We start from the raw sequence: 16,275 nt of genomic DNA, 5'->3' as shown, positions 1-16,275 counted from the left end.
TTAGCCGGGGTCGACTTGGTGTTGTGTCCCGGATGGGGTGCAAGTGATGGTCAGATTAGTTGACGGACTGCTAACAGAAGTAACTACTTGGGCATCCATTGAGCCCATCGGATTTAGGTCGTGGGATAGGTAGCCCTTCCGAGTTAACTACAGGGCAAGGACATGGAGATCGACTGTTAACGATGAGGTAGCTGCTGATGAACTTCCGTCAACTATTCTGACGCCCGCTTGGGGCCTGTAGCTGTAGGCCGATGGACATAACAAGGGCCAAAATCTTAGCTTGATTGTCTTCTCCACTACAACAAGAGTCATTCTTGACGGGCGAACCCGTGTGCTGCTGTGGCTTAGGCGCGGGGCCTACCCCTACCAGCAGCCACACGGCGGGGTCGGAGCGCTTTAGTGCTGTGCGCGTGCTGTATTGATTTGTCGCGTTCACCATTTGCCATGCTATCATACAGTCCTTCGAAAAGTAAATAACCGGGCACTCTACACTGCATTCTATCATCGACCCAGTCACCAGCGCTTTCACTTCTCATACGTGAGCGTGTGCCTGCTGAACAATCACCGACCGCCCCTACACACCTGTCTGACGCCGGGGGCGGAAAGCCATTCGTTGCCATGTCGCTCCTTTCGGCGCATTTGGAACAGATCACGGCATCGTGCCAAGGGATTGACAGCCTACCGTAAGTGATCTTCAACACGACAGAACCCTCCCGCATGGAACGTCAAATTGAAATTCTCTAGATTTCCTCCTCCGAAAATCTTCACCAATGCTCTCCTGTCCAATCCTGACATCACCTCCCTGATCCGCGACACAGAGGCGCACGAGCGCGCGCTCTTTTCCGTACCGCCACCGCCGCCACCGCCGACCGCGCAAGCACCATCCTCCGCTGAACCGCCCCAGGCCCCATCGGCCCAGAGCCGGCGGCGCACCGTCTTCAACGTAGCCGGCGGCGAGGTGACTACCGGCCCTCCCACGGCGCGCGCCTCGGCGGTCCAGCCCCGCCGCCACACCGCTGTCGCTGCGGTCCTGGGCGGGGATCTCCACGCGCAGATCTCGCGGCGCGGCCCGGGCGAGGTCGACGTCGAGGTGCTGCTGCAGGGCGCGGAGAAGCTCTGCACTGTATACGCGCTGCCGGGGGCCCGTGAGCGGATACCGGCCCTGCGGCAGCGGAGGGCGAACCAGGCCAACACGCTGGCGTACTACGAGGCCAAAGTAGCGGATCAGGCCGGGCGGCTCGAGAGCATGAACAAGGACTGGATGGGCGACGGGGAAGACGAGGAGCAGGAGGAAGAGGAGGCTGCGAACGGCCAGATGACGGAGGAGGACTTGAGGAGAGAGGAGGAAGAGGTGCGCGAGCTGGAGAAGAAGAAGAGAGAGATGCAGGAGAGGTTACGAGCTATGGAGAAAGACCTTGGAGGCTTGCTGGGCATGTGATGAACGCGAGACTCGGCCCCTTTTTTCTTTTAGTATTCTTTAGACACCTTGAAATGATACCCTTACACTCAACCTACAGCCCCGTGCGGGCCTCGAACGACACACACCTGGGAACGAGAAGGAACCAAATGACTCCCGGAAACAACCCGCACAGAACGCCCTAGCAATCTTTAGCCAGACTTGGCCTCGGCCGCCTCCTTCGCCCTGACAAACTCGGTCACAAACGTCTGCACGTCCTCGGCGCCGCCAATGTGGAACTCGCCGTTGATCTCAAAGTGCGGCACGCCGTGGATGCCCTCGCGCACGGCGTCCCTGGCCTCCCGGTCGACCTGCTCGCCGCCCGCGTCGCTCTCGAGCCACGCCCGCGCCTCGGCCGGGTCGACGCCGCCCTTGGCGGCCGCCGCGACCAGCATGTCGCGCGAGGTGATGTCGCCGCCCTTCTCAAAGTACTCCTCGTAGACGACCTGCGCCACGGCCTCCTCGACCCCGGGCCCTTTGGTGCGGGTCAGCTTGTCGAGGCGGTGCGCGTCGCGCGTGCTGCCCGTCAGGCACTCGAAGGTGAAGTCGATGCCCTCGCTCTTGCCCATGGCCTGCAGCCGCGCCTTCATGGGCTCGAAGCGCGCGGCGCCGAACTTCTCGGCCATGGCCTCGCGGATGGGCACGCCCCTGGCCGGCGCGTACGGGTTCAGGTAGAAGGCGCGGTACGAGACGTTGAAGGTGTCGCCGCCGCCGCCGGGCACGGTGCGCTTGTAGGCGTCGATGGCGCGGTCGAGCCGCTTCTTGCCCAGGTAGCAGAAGGGGCAGACCTTGTCCGAGGTCATGACGATGTCGAACTGGGTCATGGCGGGCGACGTGCTTGAGAACGGTCGTCTGTTGCGTAGTGACTGGGCGACTTTGCTCACCCTTTTCATCGGAAGACGGGGGTTACTGTCAAAGCAAGTGTGACTGTATTACGATGGACGAATATATCTTCTCTTTTCAAGTATCGCCTTATGAGGAGAGCCTCGTGCGGGGGCTTCATGTCAGTCAATGAGACATACCAGGGCCGAGTGGGTGGTTTTTGGCTTATAAATCAGCGGACACATCAATCCCGACATTTCCGCGCGACATTGATTGAATGATTGAGACCGTGAGTTTGCCCAACGCCAAAAAAAGTTTGCAAAAAAAAGGGTAGAACCCTTTTTTTGTATCAGTATCATCAAGAGACACTTCGTGATTGGTAGAACAGTATACCGTGCAGTATCTGCCTGCTTAGCCTATGGTACACCATGTGCTGCGATCCTTCGGGGCCAAGCTACGGGTTCGAATTGTCAAAGGTGACCTCGGGATACTTGACATTATCGCCGTCGAGCAGTCTGCCCGAGCACCTGCCCCCCTTCAAGAATTTGCCAAAGAAAGCAGTACTATACGCGCTCTCAATGTCCAGCATTCGAGCACCCCCGATGGTCCCAAAGCTCGACCTGAACTCGGGAGGCACAAGGGGCCCGACTGCGTCCAGGACCGCAGCGAAGTCCAGGAATGACCCGTGGGTTGTCCCGTTGATCCGCATAAATCTTTTGTAGCCGTTCGCATGTTCCCAGAATGCGGGCCAGGACTCGATGCTCCCTGCCGGATGAACGCTGCTGGCCATGATCATGGCCGGCCTGTCCGTGCCCTCCGTCACTACCGAGCCGTACAGGCCGCCGTCCATGTTGATTCCACACCTGAAACGCGTGTCGTTCTTCATGACCTGGATGGAAGCGGCGCCGCCGAAGGAGTGGCCAAAGGAGCAAACACGGTCCCTTTGGATCCTAGCCGACTTCAGGCCCGGTATCTGCTGCGTGATGGTTTCGTTTGACAACGAGTCCAGAACGAACTGCAGATCAGCAACACGCATGTACAGAGCTCCGTCGATACCACCAGGGAAGTCCCAAGGCTGCATCGTCAGGTTGGCCAAGACGGTTCGGCCGTCGGGATATTCGATGATTGAGCTGTCGAAAGGATGGTCTACAGCGATGACCAGATAGCCATGACTGGCGACATCAGACACGAGCGCAGTGTACCCCTGGCGCAAGGCGCCAAAGCCCGGTGAGAAGAGCACAACGGGCATGGGCCTCTCTGTGCGCCGGACAGGCGCATTTTCGTACGCTTGCGAGGAGAACGACTCCGCCAATCCCTCCGGGAGCCCGTACAACGTGTCTAGAAAGCTTGCCACCTTGGGAGAGCAGTCAGGAGCGAGGGTGAAGTTGTCACTGCTGCTTGTGGGATAGAAGACAGAGACCATCAGGTCCCTTGGTTGAGGGACTGGGGCGAAGTTATCATTGCGCTTGTAATCGATCAGCTCGAGGGATACAGTGCCAACGGAGTATGGGCCAGTGAGGTTTGGCAAGAGAAAGCCGTGGACGGACGGAGCGGCCAGCAAGGCTAGGCAAGGTGTAAGACGGAGCTGCATGATGGACTTTTCTTTGCCACCTCGATGAGTATGATGGAAACACCCTCCTTCTGGAAGGTGAACTCAAAGGCAAGTACTTGCATAGATATAGACCATCTAAGTGATATCCATTTCTCACAAGCAATTCGGAGTAGCCTCCGTCGCCGGGTTTCTCGGAACCCCGTCTGAAGTGAGATGAATCATAATGAGCTCCGAATCTGAGGGGGACCTTAACTCCGCAGGCAGAAACGACAAACGAGGTCAATGGCAAGGCGCATTAGATATTGACCGTGGTCGAGCCGTTGGTGTCTCTGCATAGCCCCAGAAGATCGTGCGAGAGGCGTGAAGTGATCGAGCTAGTCGTTGGGGCTGGGGCTCGAGCTGAAAAGTAGATCCCATCTCTCGGTAAGACTATCCGGAATCTTGCATTGCCCGCCCCCGGTGCTCTTCCGCATCCATTCCGCTCTTCGATTCGTCCTAGGATTCTGAGCAGGGATGACTGCTTCATTCCACAGTCATTGTGCTACCGTCCCGGGGTCCTCTGACATCATCCAGGGTAGTGACGGAGGGTCGCGGCTCGTCACATCGAGAAAAGATGCTTCTTCGTGTTATTATTTGCACTAGTTGCACAGCCTCTTTGTTGGCTTGTCAAGCTTTCCTTGCGATCCTGACGAGTCCGAGGTTGAGGAATGGTGTGCACGTTGGAGCAACGTTGCGTGATACAGGCGAGTTCAATCGGGTGCCCATCTTCGCGATGCTTCTCTTAGCCGAGCATAGTTCCGATCCCGCTGGCCTCGGTACGGGTGATGCCTATTTGAGTTTCGGGGACGCCAATGAGAGCCTCCGCTGCGACGACCCTGGGAGGACTCGCCGTTGCTCGAGCCATCATCACCACCACCTGCAGCGGCACTCGCTGCGCGGGGCGTCCTCTTCTTGGATCGGTCGTATTGCACGTGCCGATCCCAGTCCTCCAGGGAGGTGTATGGGCTCCTTAGCCATGCTCTAAGTTCATGGAGGAAGAGCCTGGTATTCTCCCGTCCTAGAAACTCCTGCAGCATATCCTCAGCTTGCCCACAGCTCCCCTGGGTGTCGATAGTCTTGAGGATTGCGATGATGTATTCGAGCAAGAATTCAGCATTGTCCGCGCGTCTTCTGCTACCGGCTGCGTCCTGCCTGGCCTCGGCGACGGTCCCAGCGGACAGGAACTGGAAGACTTGCAGCTCCCGACGGATCCATTTCCTGGCACGGGAGACGAGTTCTGGATCAGTCTCGAAGAGATCCGGGGTGAGGTCTTTGTAGCGTGACAGCCGATTTGACCCTACGTGTAGGGAATAGAGCTGGTTGCTGTATATGTCTCGCCGCCGCAGTATCGCCTCATCTGGCGTTACCTGCGGGCGGGGGCGATACTCTCTTCGCTGGCGATGTTGCGCCAGCCGTGTCCTCTGATATAGTCCAGTCGACCTCCCAGCTGCAGCACTGGAAGTTGTCTCGGGCTGTTTCTGGCTGCCAACCTTGTATGTCTTCCACCGCTTTCTGTCCTGACTGAACTCATAGCGAACTTCTTGCACTTGAGACTTGCAAAGAGGGCAGGCTGCCTGCTCCTGTAGCCAGCTGACCAGGCACAAGAAGTCAAAGTTGTGATGTGCACAAGGATGTGCTACACAGGGCTCTGACACGTTCTCAAGGCAGATGACACAACAGTCTTCATCGCCGTTGCTCTCGCCGCTGGCTTGATGAGATGAATGGATCTCGTCCAGTGTGTGCTGCAGCACTTTGGCCTGAATATCGCTTGGACTGTCACGCCATGAGTCCATGGGCGATGTTGATAGATGCAAAGCAGAGGCGCAAGAAGCGATGCGGGAATATGATTCAGAAAGAGGTCAGCGAGATCATTGTTCTTTGATAAGCATAGTATGTCGATGATGTGTACCTAATAAATAAATGGTCTACTGCTAGTGTCTTTGGTGGCGACATGTCAATTCCTCAGAACCCCCGAGATCCTTGTTACCTCCCTAAAAGCTAAAGCTACCAGATCAGACTTGCCCTAGATTCCCGCTAAACCCAGAAACCAAATAACTAGGTACCTATGTAGGTACTTAAGTAGGCAAGGTAGGCTTACACTTCAAGTGTGAAAGATCCAATCCCACTACGCTCTGCCAGATGGCTGGCAATGATATCCCGAAAGTTTATGAATTCAAGCTGCATAGAATATTCTCGAGAATTGTACTGGGATCAGTTTTCTCCAAGAAGAATTTGATGCTCCATGTTTACCAATCAGTCATAGTCATATGCAGAGGTACATAACCTCATAACCTATGTAGCTAGGTAGCTCTGCAACGCATTGGAGCTGATGTCGTTTCTTAGTGGGGCAACACCGCTAAAAAGGAACGCGCTGCACCCACCACCAACATCCATCTTTGTCGCGGGCAGATCCGCCAGCCATCTGCAAAGACGCGTGCCGCCAAGCGCGTCACTCTCACCACTCTCACAAGTACTAAAAAGTATTACATCCACCACAGACGGCTCTCAGCATGGCTATGTCTGCACGTCCCACCCTGTCCCCCTGACATTTTTCAACGCTGTATCTTTTGGTATTATTAAACGATGGATGTAGCAGAGAGGGAGCGGTACGAGAAGGAATCCCAGGATCTACGTGTACAGCTCAAGACGTGGGAGAACACATGGGCCAAGGAGCACGAGGGCAAGAAGCCCAGTCGAGATGCAATCAAGCAGAACCCTGATATCGGTATGCTTCCCTCGCGCCCCAAAGTATCTCCCTCGGGAAGGGGATCCCGATAGCTCGAATTGTTGACTGACTCTGCCTTGCTCCCCTCCTCAAGCCCAAAAGTACAAAACTTACAACAGACTCCGAGATATCATCTCCGGCAAGATCCCGCCTCCGCAGAAAAATGATAGTCAGTCGAGGAAGCGCAAGTCGGCACCCGCTACCGAGACTCCGTCGAAGAAGACCCGGACGCAGACACAAACTCCTTCAAACGCTCGCTTCCAGAACCATCCCGATGCAGTCGCGACCCCCTCGACGGCGCGGAAGCTCTTCAGCCCGGCCGTACCTACCTCCATAGGTCCTACACCGCAGCGTGATGGGCGAGTGCTCGGCCTGTTTGATTTGCTGCCGAGTGCCGAGGCCGCCACGCCGTCGCGCTCCACGGGAGAGGGGAAAGCACAGTATCTTGCTGGTGTCCAAGCTACCCCGAGCAAACAGACAGGCACGGGTGAAGTCGATAGCGACACCAAACTTGGCCGGACGCCGGTATCATCTGGCAAACGGAACATGCTCGACAGCTTTATGACGCCGCTCAAGAATCGAGATGCAAATTCCCAAGGCCTACTACGAACACCCGGTTCAGTATCGAAATTGCAATTCGCCACGCCTGCCTTCCTGCGGAGGGCTCCGCTGGCGCCGGTGGACGAGAATGGCGCATTCAAGTCCCCGGACCCGATCAGATTACCCCGGAAACCTCTTGTACGTGGTCTCAGTAGCGTGGTGGCAAGTTTACGCAAGCTGGAGGAGGAGAAGCTGGATGACGACCTGGAGGCATTGCATGAGATGGAGAACGAGATGAACCAGCCGAAGCGGACAGCCAAGGCCAAACCTGAACAGGACGACACGATTGTTGAAGACAGCCAGGTGCATCTGCCATTGGGCGGCTTTGACGACGAGGGCATGTATGACAGTGCCCCAGAAGAAGGGGGCCTGGATCGTGGACAGCCGTTGAAGGTGTACAAGAAGAAGGGGCAGAAGCGCACAACGCGCCGGGTCAACATGAGACCATCTAGGGCGAAGAGGCCCGCATTGGGCAACGGAGATGAGGATGAGGTGGTGCCAGAGACGCAAGTGGACACCACGACGGCGGGTGCGGATGGCGCTGCTGCCGATGACGTGGGCTCTGGGTCCGAGTTTGCCGACTCGGGAGACGAGGGTCAGAAGCCAGCCAAGAAAACTGCTGCGCCCAAAGACGGCAAGATCAAACGGGCGGCAAAGAAGGTCAACGAGCTGGCCCACGCCAACTTCAAGAGGTTGAAGCTGCGGAACAATGGGTCAAAGGGTGGTCCTGGCTACAACAGCAAGTTCAGACGGAGACGTTGAGGCGCATTTGGCATTTGGCATGTGGCATTAGCGGCAGCATGAATTGATTGAATGATGATTGTAATGATTTTCAAAAACACACAAACGACCCAGGGAACAGAGAATATTTTCCTCGGGTACATTGCAACTGATTGATATGCATTGCCTTGTTTGAATATGCGTCGAGTATTGGTGAGATACATGAGCATCGCTCGCTGTAGTGACTTGAGTACCTACGAGAAACAGCATGCAGGGGGCATAGAAGACTGTCTATAGTAAGCATGGTATTACTCTTGTCTAGGCAGGCTTCGTGTTCAATGCCTATGAACGGTCTCCCGGCCAATGTCGTGCCAAGCTGATTGAGCCTCGTAATCCAGCTTGCATCCCTCCAGCCTTGATTATTTATTGCGGTAGTTATCGATCCATACTAGTTCTTCTCGACGGCCGTATTCGAAAAGCTATAATGCCCAAATCTCCCAACATAGAGAGGCCGTTTCAAGACAGACTGTGTAGGTAGGTACTGCATCTTAATACACTTTGGAGGGAATGCTGGGCGGCTCCTCCGGCTTGGGCGCGCGCGTACTCCGTCCGTACCGACATTGGCGTATTAGTCTAGAGCAGAGCTGATCATGCAACAACACGCTGTGGCTCCGCGGATAACTGTACGGAGAAAGCGGCGAGTGACGAAACAAAGCGTTGGTCCAACCAGAACCAGACGTCATGGGGAGGCCCAGGCCAGGCTACAACTTCTTGGCCCAATCCTGTGCTCTCAAACCTTGGCAAAGCTCGTGAGAGGTCCCTGCAGGCGCGGCGGCCGGCGCCATCGGCGAGGCGAGCCCGCTAAAAAGGCTCTAAAACAGCGGACACCATGCCTGGATCGCCTGGATCGGTGGGGCCACAGCCCCAGCACTTGCCCCTTCAGGCCATCCTTTACAGAGGACTGCAGGGGTGGTGCCCATCGCCCCGGGCAACCAACCCCCTCTTTTATTTACTTTGCTGGCCACTGCATCACCAGCCAGGCCCAAGAGGAAAAAGGGAATGGCAGGGCCAATTGCAACCAGACGGTAACGCAGACGACCAGCCACTGAATAATTCCACCTAGCCAGTTTCGCGGCTGGATCTTCTCCCTCCTCGACCCTACTACTAGACTGTCTGTCGACTGCAGCACGCAACCCAAACCTCCATCTTCACATTCCTGAAGACTGAGCAAAGCTACTACCAGAGAATTAAGTCTCCCACCCCATCTTTCCATACCTTTTTCATCCTCCGCTCGTTTTGCATTCCAGCGCAAGCTTTGCATTGCATTATCGAGAGCCATCTAGACATACATTGTCTGACGTGAAGCGAGCTAGTGTCCAGAATTCCTCGCCTGCCGCTATCCACCCCAAAAGGACAAACCTAGATCTGCACCTCCGAGCGCGCGCGCATACCGGCTGCGCGGCTTTCATTCCAGCGATATCGATATCGATACCCATCTCGATCTAAGTCGAGCCTTGCTAGAGCAGCCGCATTCCACCGCGAGAGCACGTTGCCAATCTGCCTCCTCAGCAGCAGCGTCGCTCGTCTCGACCGCCTTCGACTCGAGGAGAAAGCCCGATACACTCACACACCGGCAGCCACAAGCCTAGCCTTCTAGGCGTGGCAGGTGCTCTCCAAGCCCTACCGTCGCTCCGTTTGGGGAGGACGGGACTGGGAGCTCACTCGTTGACATCGCCAGACGGCTGAAGCATCAAGCACTTCACCGGGATGCCAGCATTTCAGATCGGGTGGTACAGTACGTCGGATCTCCTTTCCCTTTCACCAGAAATGCGTCTCGGCAGTTCACCTTTTTGCTAATTGATCCTCCCTAGGGTTCGTACCGTTCCTGGGATACCACCATGTGTTGATGATTCTGATAGCTGTGGCTATAATCCTCCTATGTAAGTAAAAGAAGCTCCTGATTGCCATGTGCCAAGTGGAACATCCCGCATTCCAACGGACCATCAACCCTTACCCACCAGCAAACGTGCAGCAGACGGGAACTGACCGATATGTCTCTACGCAGCATTATTATTGGCGGGCTGCTCATCATCAAGTCCGCTGATCCCAGACATCTTCCTCCTCTCCCTCTACTACCAGCACTACCAGGCCGTGCCCGACACGGCGCAGGTTGACTACAATGTCAACACCGCCATCTCCAACATTGTCGGCAGCGCCCACCTCCAGGCGCGCGTCGGCTACTTTGGCATCTGCGTCAACCCGGACGGCGGCTCGTGGCTGTGCAGTAATAACGCTACCGCGCTGGCCAACGAGGTCAGCGTGGATCAGGACCCTCTGAACCTGATCTGGCTCGCCAGCCAGTTCAAGGACATGATCGTCTTCCCTTACCTGATCATCATTGCCATCATCTTCGCCTTCATCTGCCTGCTCCTGCTCGCCACCTTCCCCGGCTGGCACGAGGAGGAGGACAGCGAGGGCTCCGAGCGCGAGGTCAAGCCGTTCCCCAGCCGGCCCGTCTCGCAGATCGCGCTGGCAATCATCTTCATCGCCTCCATCTTCGTCCTGGTCTCGGTCTTGTGGCAGCACACGGCCTCTGTGGCCGCCAGCATCATTGCCCAAGACCTAGCCAACGGTTCGGTCAAGTCGGGAGTGGGCACAAGTGCCATGGTTATGGGCTGGTTCAGCTTCACCCTGCTGATCATCGTCACGATCGGCCTGCTTGTCATGATCCTGAGTATCCGCGTGCTGAACGATATGGCCGGTTAGTCCGGTTGCTTAGATCTGAAGAGGCCCGATGCGGGAGATATGAGAGAGAGAGAGAGAGCGCCAGAGCGTTATGCCACTACGATTTTTTCCATTCACGAGAGAGACCGAGTCGAGGGACGGGGCCAAGGGGGGTGTGTTGAACTATAATTGGGAAGTTTTCCCCGGGGAAACAAGTCAGGTCCGGAAGGAGAGAGAAGGGGGGGCGGGCATTTCTGCGATGTTTTGGGGGGACGCTGACTGTTGTTGAATTTGCGCTCATGTACATGATGACCTCCCCACGACTTTTTACATACACGCGGCGGCACATACACCACCACCATAACCACCAACACGACCACCTCATCCCGCGGAAAAAGACATGTCAACAGCACAGCATCAGGGGTACGGAGTTTTATGAGACATTTGAATTTGGTTCCTTTTTTTTTCCCCCTTCACACCAAGTCTTCTTCTGGGATCCAGAGATTGTTCCCCTCCACCCATCTTTTTCTCATTTTCAGTGTGCTATATTTCCTTGTCACAGTGCTTCGAGTTGTGTAGTTTCGGAAGGGTTGCGATTTGAGTTGGTTTAGGTGCGAGCAAGAGCCCATAACGTGCAGCTGAGGGGGGGGAGAAAAGGAACTCGAGGGAGCGAATTTTTGAGACAAATGGGGAACACCGATAATAGTTTGAGGAGATTCACCAATGTTTTGAGACGACTGACATGTCGACTGGAAGAAAAGGCCGTCGTCCAAAGACGAGTCTTGGGGCGCACGCAAAGGAAAGAAGAGCGGTCATGGATGATTTTATACCTAAGTAGAATAGACCAATGCAATGATGGACTTTGAATTGCGTAAATTAAATTTTGCATTTTATATCGTGTCAATCGTGGATATCCAAATTCGTCTCATGCTTCTTCCTCTCCCAACTATTCAGTACTGTCTGATCCCCCACGGCTCGTGATAGTCCGTGTTCCATCCGACGCCTGTGGGCTGCCGATTTCATCCTCTTGCCGTCTTCAAGGGGCGGACGGACGTATCGCCGCGCCACTTTCCTCTATACAAAGTAGTACTTTACGCCTTTCGTGTCTTGTCCAAAACCAACCACGAATGTCGTTAGGCCATGTCGGATCCAACAAAGGCAATCCCCCCGTCGAACAGGGAGTGCTGGTTCTATAATTCATCTTCAAAAAAGAGGGGAACCCCCAACAATCTGGATTCCTCCTGTGGGCGCGCTTGTTGTTTTCCGCCCTTCATCTGAAGGACCTCCCCCCCAAGAAGCGAAGAAAGAGGCCCCGAATTCCCCGTATCCAATCGTCTCCCTTTTCAGACGGGTCGCTTGAAGGGGTGCGCCTCCGTGTTGAACACCCACTCGTCGAGGCTCATGACGTCGGGCTCGCTGTAGAGCAGGTAGAAGTACTTGAGCGTCTCGGCGATCCAGAAGCTCTCCATCGAGTCGGTCGCCTGCGGCCTGCCGTCGGCGCCGCCAAGGTCGGCCACGTCGTCGATGGCGCTGTGCGCCGTGCCCGTCTTGCACGCCGCCATGATGGCGCGCCACATGTCCCACCCTTTGTCCTGCCAGGCCGCGTCGCCCGTGATGCGGTACATGTACCAGACCGACTCGATGGCCTCGGGCCGCAGGATGTACCGCCGGTCCCGGAGGCTCGTGAAGCCGGGCGGGATGCGCTCGTTCTTGATCCGGTTGCTCACGTACTCGGCGTGCGTCAGCGGCTTCATGGGCTCCGGCGGCAGGAGCGCTTCCAGCGCTTCGTCGGTCATGACCGTCTGGTCTTGGGCGCCCCCGGCCGTGTCGCCCGCCATGTAGCCGCGGTGGCCGCTGTAGTGCTCGGTGCCGACGGCATTGTTGAGGTCAAGCTCGGCCTCGAGCTTCTTTTCCTTTTCCTTGAGCATCTCCAGATTCTCCTTGATCTTCTTCCTCTCTTCCGCTGAGGGCGGTACGGCAGCGCGCTTCTCATGCTTAGAGGTGGAAGAAGAAGGGGAGGAGGAAGAGGCAGACGAGTCAACTCCGGGAGCTGATGCGGCTGATTGGCCGCCACTCGCGTCCTCTTTCTCAGGCTGTGGGTTCGTGCTGTTGCCTGCAGACCCCGAGTCGTACAGCGTCTCCTCGCCCTGTCGCTCCACTGGCTCGGGGGTAGGGGGCGTCTTCTTAGGCATGGTCCACATGGCCTCGTTCTCTGCCAGCTTCTTGCGCTGCTGGATCTTGAGCAGCTCGTCCTTCTTGGCCTGCCACTCCTCAACCTGCACTAGGTACTGGTCGAGCTGGCGGTCGCGCCACTCCGACCCCGGATCCAACTTCTCGTGCCACATCGTCTGGTTGAACTCGCACTCGCCAGTCGTCGACTCACAGGGCAGGATGGAGGCGTACTCGGGCATGACGCCCGTCGGCATGACCTCGTAGGCCCAGACGCAGCCGTCCGTCAGCCGCTTGCCAATCTCGATATCCTCGGGCGAGTTGAAAATCCGGCCGCCGAGTCCGAACATGCCGCCTAGGAAACACGTCAGGTGCGTAACCTCGTAATCGTAGGTGAGATCGTTCGGCTTGGTGCCACCGTTGCTGGTCACCTTGGCGGAGAAGAGCAAGTTGCGCTTGGTGTCCCGGATCATAGGGCGGAAGAGCAAGTACTTTTTGACGCCAGCGACAGTCTTCTCGTGCATGGTACGATACTTCTCTTCGAGTCCGCCCAAGAGGAGGTACTCCTGTGGGATCTGTCAGTGTCTATTGCGGCCTGAGGAGTTCTTAGTGGAGAGACTACAGACCTTGGGGAAGTACTCATATGCAGAATCCTGACTGCCACCCATGCTGTACGAATCGGAGCCGTAGCCGCCGCTTGTGATATTTTGGGGGACGCAATCCCACTCCGCAGACCGTCCGTCTGCCGCCAACGGCGGCGCGCGTGTGTTCTGGACGCTGGGGACAGTGGCCGGCTTCGTCTCAACCCCCTCTCGCTGTTTCATGGACGCCGCAGCCGCCGTCGGGGTCGCCGCAGCCGGCTTGTCCTCAAGCTCAAGGTCATTTAGCGTCACATTGGCACCTCGCTTCTCGATCTGCTTCTCTGGTTCGATCTTGCGAATCGCAGCGGTACCAGGCTCGCCGGGCTGGCTGCCAGGTCGGATGTCAAGTTCCAGGTCGGGCGCCGCATTGGACACCTTCTTGTCCTTGCTCCCGTACGGCTTGTACCCTTCACCTCCCTTGTCATCGAGGAAATCAAACTGGTACTGTGCGCCCTGGCTGCTGTTGTCGATGTCCCGCAGAGACGTGGCGGTCCTGTTGCACCCGGAGATATCGAGATTCTGTGGGAAGATGCCCGGGATGCCGAGACCGCGATTCTGGTATTCCTCGAGGGCGTCTGTGATACGCGCAACAGCGTCGTAGTACTTGTTGCGGCCCGTGAGCTGGGCGAGGCGCGTGAACTCCATGAGGAGGGTGCCCAGCTCAGCGACGCCGGCCATGGTCGACGCCCGGTGCGGCTGCGAGGTAAAGGTAGGCTTCCAGTTGTAGTACAAAATGGGCATGCGGTTGGGTGTGTCAAAGACGCCCATGAGGATCTCGGCTAGTTCTACGGCCTTGGCGAGGAGCCGAGGATACTTGCCATTGATACCGCCTGTGACATCGTACGCGCCGAGTAGGCCACCCAGATAGCGGATGGTCGTCTCGAACACAGGTATTTCGGACCTGAAGGGGCTGGTTGTGAAATCGATCTGGTCGAGGGCCAAATAGGCCTCGTCAAACTCCTCCTGCAAGCCCATGATCCATAGAGTGTCGAGCGAGTCGACCAAGGTCGCAGCCCAGCCGCAGAAGGGGTCCTTGAATTTGCCAGAAACAGGCATGAGCTCGTCATGCAGCCAGGCGTGCTCGCGATATGCTGCCCAAGCAACCTTTGCCTCTTGTTTGATCTTGGACAGCCGCCACTCGCGCTGCTCTCGAGCATCGTCGGACTCTGCAGTGAATTGGTGTTGGACTCGCGGGATCGGCTTTGGACTGCCGGTGGGCAGCGTGATGATGGACTCCTCCGGGACTGGGAAGTGCTCGCGCGGTTTCCGCCAGTGGATCGTGCTGGTGGCGGAGAGCGAGTCCTGGATGTAGGCCCCCGGGGGATTTTGCACATGCAGAGGCTTCTCCTGCTTTTCGGGAAACAACTCGTCGATCTTGGGAAGAGGCCGGTCCGGAATGTCAGGTGCCACAGTGGGCTTAGATGCGTCGGCCGGAACCAGCGTGGCATCGCCGACGAGGGGTTCGGTTGGCAATGGCACCTCGACACCGGCCGTCTGCTCTGGCGTGGGCAGGCCGAAGCGGCCATTGGTCTCCTTGCTGGACTTGAGCTCTGGAAGGTCTACTGGCTCGATGGGTTTGAACGCTTCCGACTCCTTGACGGGCACATCCTGTACGGGAGGGGGCTGCTTCTCAACCTCGACGGGGCGCGCATTCTCCGGCCTGGTGACGCCATTTTCAGGTCTCGACTTGGGGCCGGAGTGGGTGTACTGCTTGTAGATGGAGGCGGCGCTGTCTTCCCACTGGGCGTTCTGGGACATGCGCAGGAGCAGGAGGAGCAGGATAGCAGCACATATCACAAAGACGCGATACCTGCGGAAGCGGAACATGGTAGCGACAGCACCTTTGCCAGGCCCTGCGGAGCTGGATGTGTCGAACCGGTCAAGGGCCCGGGGTGCCGACGCCCTCCAGAGCAGCAGGCAGGCAGGCAGGCAGGAGGGGGAAACCGAGCTGTTGGTTTGTGCGAGCAGTTGCTCGACGCGGCGGATTCGCAGCGATCCAGTGTCGCGTGAGCGGTCTCGCAAAGAGGGCAAATAGCTGGCTGGGGCTCCTCAAGGTGCCAGCTCCGACATTTCGTGGGGGGGCGATGTCAGTGATCGGCAAAAGGCACACGCTTGATTTCTTAGCGAACCGCGACGGCGGGTCTGATGGAGATGGAGGACAACGGGGCTTTTGCGAAGAGAGGTAGACTGTATTTGAGAAATGGTGCAATGGCGAGCGAGAGAGAGAGAGAGAGAAATAAAGAGCAAAAGAGCAGGGACAGGGTATCACGAGCAGAGGACAGCAAAACTCAGGCAGGACGGGGGACGGGAAGAGCAGACGAGAGGCGAGCCAAGGAAATCGCGTGCGCGCATATCATTAAGATAGATCAGAGACAAATATTACATATGAGCATCGTGTCCAGAGCAAGCCAGGAACGGGGAAAGCTCGCATCTGGGGCCAGACGCGGCGCACGATCCAGAATGCCAAGAAACGGACGGAACCTTGAGATGATAGTGGCCCAGGAGGAGGAGGAGGAAGCATGTCCGGTATTGGTGCTTGCAGCGGGCGGCGACAGGGTAAAAGCGAGCGAGCGGAGGTGTGTGGGTGGGCAGCACGAGAAAAAGAAGAAAAGGGTACAAGGCGTGGAATGGGAACAAGTCTTGGCAGATGTCTCAACTAGGCCGATATCCGTGGGACGATCTCACCAACAAGGAGGCCGAAAGAGGGAACGAGCTGGCGAGCCTTGATCCGGAGAAGAGGCGGGCGCCCCAGAGTGAGAGTGGTTTAGGTCTTTGCTCCGGGCTGCAGGCTCGTCCAATGGCAGCTGTGGTGCAAGGTAGTTAGAGG

General features: G+C 56.9%; 7 protein-coding genes across 7 annotated transcripts; 3 read left to right on the top strand and 4 right to left on the bottom strand.

Moving 5' to 3' along the window:
* Positions 1-444: 444 nt before the first annotated feature.
* E0L32_002692 (uncharacterized protein) lies at positions 445-1,438 on the top strand (the record flags this gene model as incomplete). The annotated part of the gene is made up of 3 exons (XM_031136910.1): positions 445-469; positions 521-683; positions 745-1,438. 3 exons carry the CDS (start codon positions 445-447, stop codon positions 1,436-1,438), a joined length of 882 nt encoding a protein of 293 aa, XP_030999894.1.
* Positions 1,439-1,608: 170 nt separating this feature from the next.
* On the bottom strand, positions 1,609-2,280 carry E0L32_002691 (uncharacterized protein; the record flags this gene model as incomplete). Its single annotated transcript, XM_031136909.1, has 1 exon — positions 1,609-2,280. The coding sequence occupies one exon, from the start codon at positions 2,278-2,280 to the stop codon at positions 1,609-1,611; it is 672 nt and encodes a 223-aa protein (XP_030999893.1).
* A 452-nt stretch (positions 2,281-2,732) lies between these two features.
* E0L32_002690 (uncharacterized protein) lies at positions 2,733-3,869 on the bottom strand (the record flags this gene model as incomplete). The annotated part of the gene is made up of 1 exon (XM_031136908.1): positions 2,733-3,869. One exon carries the CDS (start codon positions 3,867-3,869, stop codon positions 2,733-2,735), a length of 1,137 nt encoding a protein of 378 aa, XP_030999892.1.
* A 710-nt stretch (positions 3,870-4,579) lies between these two features.
* Positions 4,580-5,662, bottom strand: E0L32_002689 (uncharacterized protein; the record flags this gene model as incomplete). The annotated part of the gene is made up of 1 exon (XM_031136905.1): positions 4,580-5,662. The coding sequence occupies one exon, from the start codon at positions 5,660-5,662 to the stop codon at positions 4,580-4,582; it is 1,083 nt and encodes a 360-aa protein (XP_030999891.1).
* A 790-nt stretch (positions 5,663-6,452) lies between these two features.
* Positions 6,453-7,956, top strand: E0L32_002688 (uncharacterized protein; the record flags this gene model as incomplete). Its single annotated transcript, XM_031136904.1, has 2 exons — positions 6,453-6,594; positions 6,689-7,956. The coding sequence occupies 2 exons, from the start codon at positions 6,453-6,455 to the stop codon at positions 7,954-7,956; spliced, it is 1,410 nt and encodes a 469-aa protein (XP_030999890.1).
* A 1,725-nt stretch (positions 7,957-9,681) lies between these two features.
* Positions 9,682-10,680, top strand: E0L32_002687 (uncharacterized protein; the record flags this gene model as incomplete). The annotated part of the gene is made up of 3 exons (XM_031136903.1): positions 9,682-9,709; positions 9,786-9,854; positions 10,025-10,680. The coding sequence occupies 3 exons, from the start codon at positions 9,682-9,684 to the stop codon at positions 10,678-10,680; spliced, it is 753 nt and encodes a 250-aa protein (XP_030999889.1).
* A 1,301-nt stretch (positions 10,681-11,981) lies between these two features.
* E0L32_002686 (uncharacterized protein) lies at positions 11,982-15,275 on the bottom strand (the record flags this gene model as incomplete). Its single annotated transcript, XM_031136902.1, has 2 exons — positions 11,982-13,373; positions 13,434-15,275. 2 exons carry the CDS (start codon positions 15,273-15,275, stop codon positions 11,982-11,984), a joined length of 3,234 nt encoding a protein of 1,077 aa, XP_030999888.1.
* Between the last annotated feature and the right edge of the window lie 1,000 nt (positions 15,276-16,275).

This window comes from Thyridium curvatum (assembly GCF_004353045.1).
Source record: "Thyridium curvatum strain D216 chromosome Unknown NODE_11_length_606192_cov_83.229133, whole genome shotgun sequence".
NCBI lineage: Eukaryota > Fungi > Ascomycota > Sordariomycetes > Thyridiales > Thyridiaceae > Thyridium > Thyridium curvatum.
Note: the sequence above shows the minus strand (reverse complement) of the source record. Positions and strands in the feature narration are given on the sequence as shown.